Source organism: Aplysia californica, unplaced genomic scaffold (assembly GCF_000002075.1).
Source record: "Aplysia californica isolate F4 #8 unplaced genomic scaffold, AplCal3.0 scaffold00638, whole genome shotgun sequence".
Taxonomy (NCBI): domain Eukaryota; kingdom Metazoa; phylum Mollusca; class Gastropoda; order Aplysiida; family Aplysiidae; genus Aplysia; species Aplysia californica.
Window position 1 is genome coordinate 33,900 of NW_004797908.1, and position 6,025 is coordinate 39,924.

The 6,025-nt window shown below is 36.4% G+C and overlaps 1 protein-coding gene across 2 annotated transcripts in view; it reads right to left on the minus strand.

Annotated features, from left to right (window-relative positions):
- Positions 1–1,935: 1,935 nt before the first annotated feature.
- The window catches only part of LOC101859968 (dolichyl-phosphate beta-glucosyltransferase), a 9,444-nt gene continuing 5,354 nt past the window's right edge, over positions 1,936–6,025 (minus strand). For both annotated transcript variants that reach the window (XM_035972276.1, XM_005107857.3), the window contains exons 8-9: positions 5,823–5,908; positions 1,936–4,742 (exon numbers count right to left, since the gene is read on the minus strand). In XM_035972276.1, coding sequence (XP_035828169.1) covers positions 4,636–4,742; positions 5,823–5,908 — 193 coding nt within the window. In that variant the 3' untranslated portion in view covers positions 1,936–4,635. The remainder of the gene's footprint in view (positions 4,743–5,822; positions 5,909–6,025) is intronic.

Consider the following 6,025-nt stretch of genomic DNA (forward strand, 5'->3'; position numbering starts at 1 on the left):
CCACTTTAAGTGACTGAATAAATCAAACTTCTTTAATAACAAGAGTCATCAAGATCGAGTGCAAACGTTTGTTTTATTATCTGTATCGCCGTATCTATTTATGCACCGGTTATCTTCCTACGAGTGGACATAAGAAGAGGACAAGTCAAACAGAACAAGAGAGAAAATCTAGATAGTAAGGGTAGAAAAGGTGAAGATCTCGTATTTTTTTCTCAGGTGACGTGGAGGAAGGGGAAGCATATTAAATTTATGAATAATTTTCAAAAGATCAGGTCCATTTTCTTGCAGGACCACCCGATTTTCCGATTCAAGGTTGAATAAAAGTCCTATAGTTACTTGTAGGCCAATAATAAGGTGTAAAGAGAAGAACCAAAACTAATGCATAATAGAAATTATAGATATCTATGTAAAGAAGATGTACGTGTATTTGTTTAAGCGGCAGTCAAAAACAGAGATTTTCCTATAGAAGGATAATTACATGTATTCATTATTAAATTATTCCCTAGGTAAATATGTTGCAATTTGATACATAAACAAGGCGTAGTTGTGAGCGCCGTAAAATCTCTACTCAAACAAACAAGGCGTGGGCTTGTAGCAAGAAGGCTTTCTCGGCTTGTACTTGTAGGGTAGAGCATCATTTCACCAGCCGCCTCACTCAAAACAATTACACCCTGGCCTAATGTTATGTTATGTTTATTCAGCTGATGGCTGCCTCATATTTTTATCACCTTCAGATAAACACTATGCACAATCCACGATAATAATAATACATGTAATTGATTGGCCGTTTCTACATCAGGTTCATGACTTAGTTTGTTTACTGTCTATGATAGACAGGCTGTCAGGAATGTGATCCTTGTTTACAGAACGAAGTACACCACGCCCTAAATCTGCCACCCTCTCACAGGTGAAGATAAACTACTTGTACATGTACCGTACTTGAAACTTAGACTCAGAGTGAAGGCGTAGAGGTTTGATTGCTTCTATGGAGTTGCCTGATATACAATGTTGAACAAGTCTTTTTTTCGGTTTTGTTTTGTTTTAGCTTAATCAGTCTTCGTATGGTACTGTAGACTGATTGAATAACCTATTGTCCTATATTGAATCACGGTTGGTTTCTGTTTTGTTTTCTTTTGGTAAGCGTTTTACGGCGCTTTCAACTGCATAAGGTCATATAATATGAGCCCGCGGGTCACATTAAATGTTCGGTTTGGTACATTAGTAGGAATCAATTGAGAATTTTTCACTAATGGCGACCGAAGCCCACTCAAGCCGATTTTGGACCACCAAGGGATCTTTTTATGGTGCCCAACTTGTAGTACGAGTTTTTGGAGTGCGACACTTGATACTATGATATGTCCGGCTTCTTTATCTCCCTTCGTCTCTGTGGTCTCGCTTTTTGAACGGTTATGTTCAGCATTTACTACAGGCCATCAGTGTGTCTACATGCTTCTCTTCACTTACTCAAGAACCAAACTCTCAGGTTTTAACTTCTTTTACCTCCCTTTCATGATTTTATTCCCCCCTGATAGCAAACTTCAAAGGAATTTGCATCGTTCTGATTCTGAGTGAGCAGTCTTTGTTGATTGAAGACTAATCCGTTCCTCCTGGAGTTGTTTGCCCTTTTCCTTACTGACAAAAGACGATATTATTAGTTTTTTTTTCGATTGAACCATTTTTGCTGTGTCGTCTTCAGTCAATATGGAATATTTTCCTACTTTATTAATAGAAGCACACAAGTAGGCTATACAATAAATAACAGTCGTTCGGCTTAGTTGTAGTATTTTCCCAGGATATGAAAGATAGACACTCTCTCACACAGAAAGGGAGAGAGAGAGAGAGAGAGAGAGAGAGAGAGAGAGAGAGAGAGAGAGAGAGACAGACAGACAGAGAGAGAGAGAGAGGGGTTCAGATTTATTTAAGTAAGACAACTTCGTTGAAATATATCGTAGATTTATTTATTCATTTCAACTTCATACCAAAGTAAATAACTAAAATGTGTACATATTTTGCACTGTGCACATACCAGCCAAAATATCCACCCTCAAATTGCGCTCTCAAAAGCAAACAAATATTAGATTCAGTTTAATCCAAAAGTTAAACAAAAACCACACGCAGTAAACTCTCCCACATTCATTCACATTTTTCACTCACGCACTGATTTAATGGAACAAATTACTCTGTAAATCGTGGAACCCCTAAATCCACCAACTTCCCTACCATTTGAACACTCATCAACCCCCTTCATTCACTACCAGAACACACATCCAACCTTCAATCAGAACAAAAAATGAACACACACCCACCCCATCAGAACACACAATGAACACTTCTTGATACAGTTCATATTGTGACATGGAAGCAATAACTGACCAAAAAAAAAAACCCGACATGGAAGCAAAAAATGACCAAAAAATCCAATTAAAAAGTTTGGAAAAAGCAAATAAGAAAAAACAACAACATTGGTACTCATGAAAGCATCAAGTCTTCTGGGCTTCATACGAAAATGATAGAACTGTCATGTAACATAGAAGGCCAACATCGTTTTCTTTGGATTTCTTAAAGCTCAACAATCTAGACTTTCTGCCCAAAAGAAGTTTATAGAGCTGCAATTGACAGGGTTTGTATTATACTACAGTCCGCAAAGATTAGATGATAGCCACAATTCATCTAAAAGAACAGCTTTGGAGAACAGCTCATAGCAGATGTGAAGAAAAGTGGAAGAAAAATCAGACTATACCAGAGTGCTCATTATCAACACACTACTGGATCTACAAAATAATAATTATAATCCACATGTTTTGTAGGTTTTTTAAACTCTTGATCACTTTCTCAGTTTGCTGAACTGCAACCCTTCGTTCAAGAAATATACTAATTAAGCTGGCAGACTCTAGGAGACTTCTTACACTGATAGCTCGCAGAAGCTGCAACGCGACATTCAGGTATCTAATTCGATCAACACACACACACCAGTCTTGCTCTGTTAAGTAGTAGTTAGTAGGAACAAATTAAATCTTATTTTCGGCAAAGTTATTGATACACCATTATTCCCCCCTCAAGGTCCACAGTGAGACAATTGTATTCAGAAGTATACTGCCAACAGGCACACATATTAACACATGGAATTTTATCTAATTTAAATATACACTCAACAAAACAAGGGTGAACAATACCAACTGATTTATCACCCCCTCTTGCAATAATCACAGTAATAAAATTGACTGACACTAACATCTTTTACATTCTTGGCAATGATAAGTCGTACATGTACTTCTCAAACAAGGGTCTTTTGAACACACATATTTTTTATTTTATCACAAACACACTGAATTCTATCTTTATGATAAAAAAAACCCCAACAGTTTGGCTGTACTTCTGGACAATGCGTCTACAACCAGATTAGGATCTACATGTTCAATCAAACTTTACTACAAGCAGTATTATCCTTATTTACTTTACTCACTTCTAACATAATGTAAAATCTGAGTAAATTAACAGAAATCTAATAAATAAACACAGCAGTATTTAAGAAAAACAAAAGATAAAAACAAGTTACTTGAGGCATCTGTGTTGTCCCCTCCATCAACGCAACATATTACACTAAAGAAGAACTAGACTACATAAAATGTCATTCCAACTTTAAACATTTGGGTTACCACATGAATGTAAAGTCATTTGGTAATAAAACAACCATTCAGTGATTTTTCCCAAATGACACAGCCTCTTGCACCTTCAACTGCTGAATGACTTTTACAGGAACTCTCAATATATGCACAGATAAGTATCGTAGATCCAGTTTTAGTTTTAGTAACTGTTTTATGGCACTTGCAACACAAATAGATCCTAGTATAAGTGCCAAAGATTAGACGTGTTACCAGAGAGTAACATACAAAGAAAGGAAAGAGGAGAGATAAAAATGATATATGTTTGATAGGAAAGAAGGAGCAAACCATACCCTTGCGTCCACCAACCACCTCCACATACATACATGAAGCCTAAGGCAAGATAATGTGAGGTTCCCAACACCACATACACGCTTTCAAAACTCAAATCATGTATGACAAGATAAGCTCACGGAACAGGAAACAAAGAAATCACAGGTATAGATTTTGTCTCTCATATGCGACTTTCAGGTAGGCCTACATCTGAGCGTGAACTGTTGTACCTCTTTAAAAAGGCCATTGGCCATTGTCTTTAACATTTGTGCTCAGATTAGACACTAGCAACCGATACGATGCAATGGTCTAAACAGACTGAAATAGGTACTGCCAGCAATAACATTTTTTTTCACCACAAAGATCCCATGGACACAAAAGACAATAGAGAAAACAACATGCCACAGTGAGATCTCCCACAATTTCTCTACAATTCCGTTTAGATAATGTTTTCTACGGCTTTGCCCACTATTGACTCTCCCTTTTTTCATAGATTCTGCAGCCAAATATGCTGAAAAGCAAAGTCTTGCAATTCCAAAAATATACAGATAAAGCATACAAAAAACCCCAACAGTTTTATCAATAACTTAACGAACAACAAACATTTTAGGGTCACACATTTTGACAAACTAATGCATGAAACATGACAGACCAAACATCTGTTATGATATAAGGCAATGGGATATATTTTGAATGTCTATCAAAATTTACTTTTGATTTTCCAAATGCTTAAACTATATCTGAGACGTATCAAAAGGATGTCCCTGCCCATCTGTAGCCAACTCCACACTGGAACCATTTTTGTACCTGAAACATAGGTAGGATAAGATTTGTTAAAAATGTAGACAAAATTCAAAACACATATATTAAAAGCTGTCTCAGTAGTACCAAAAAGTACCGTATACAGAAGACTAATTTTTATTGATGACCTGTAGATCTGTCGTGGTAGTGGTTAAAGAACTTAACCCCCCCCCCCCTTTCCCTCCAAAAAAACCCCAAAAACAAAACAAAACACAAAAGAAACATGACCTATCCCTTCCAGTTCAACAATGAGAGCACAACACCATCCATGTGTATAATAAATATTCAAGTGTTGTCACCTGGTTTAAATCAGTTTAATTTTGAGAGACCCTTTGCTTATTTAATTACTTACTTTTTGTGCTCATATTATGTCTGAAAACTTAAGTTACGTTAAAAATTCTAGTCAAAATGTAGGCAAGTCGTGAGGCTAGAGGACAAGTATTTGTAAGGCTGAGGGTTCAAATCGCGGCCAGAATTGAATGTGTTAAACTTGGGGAATACACCTTTAACAAATTTTCTCCCCTTCACTCAGATCAAAATGGATGCATGGCTGATGACAGTGAAAGATCTCAGCAGGTGTTTGAGCACTTGTACAATGACAGATTGAACTGAATAGTTCACAGAAAGCTGAGAATGTTTTGGAATATTATAAGGTCTGTATGAGTAATAGTGGAGTCTGCTTGGACCAAAATCTGCTGGACCACCAGATTTTCTTTGGCTTAGCCATTTTTGTTTATAGGTTGTCTAAATAGATAGAAAAAAAAATCACGGATCAAAAATATTTTTTTTTCAATTACAGCTGTTTTTGGATTAATTGTACTTGTTTTAGCAGACTTCACTGTAATAGTAAAATCCCATAGAACCCCATAGAACCTACTTGCACTATACAGCTGCAATCTATAATAATATTATTATCATACCAACATACTTTTTCGACTCACAAATGTTGACAGTGGACCTTCAAGACAAAGACCAACTTCTACTGCTGTTTTTTTTTTTTATTCAAGCAATAACTCTTTCACCCATTCCAGTCAGTTTAGAACGGCCTTAGCATAATATTCAAGCTGACAGAACACAAGTTGCTACCTTCAATCTCTTGCCATTCAATGGCCACTTCTCCAGCAGGAATGCCAAAATATTGTGCTAAGTAAAGCAGATCTACATCAAAAGCCCTGAGGATGGAAAACCATAAATAAATATATGAAATCAAATATAACAAAAGCACATATTATGTTGATTCTTTCAAAGCAGCACATATTTGCTCACCAACAGAAATGTATGAAAACATA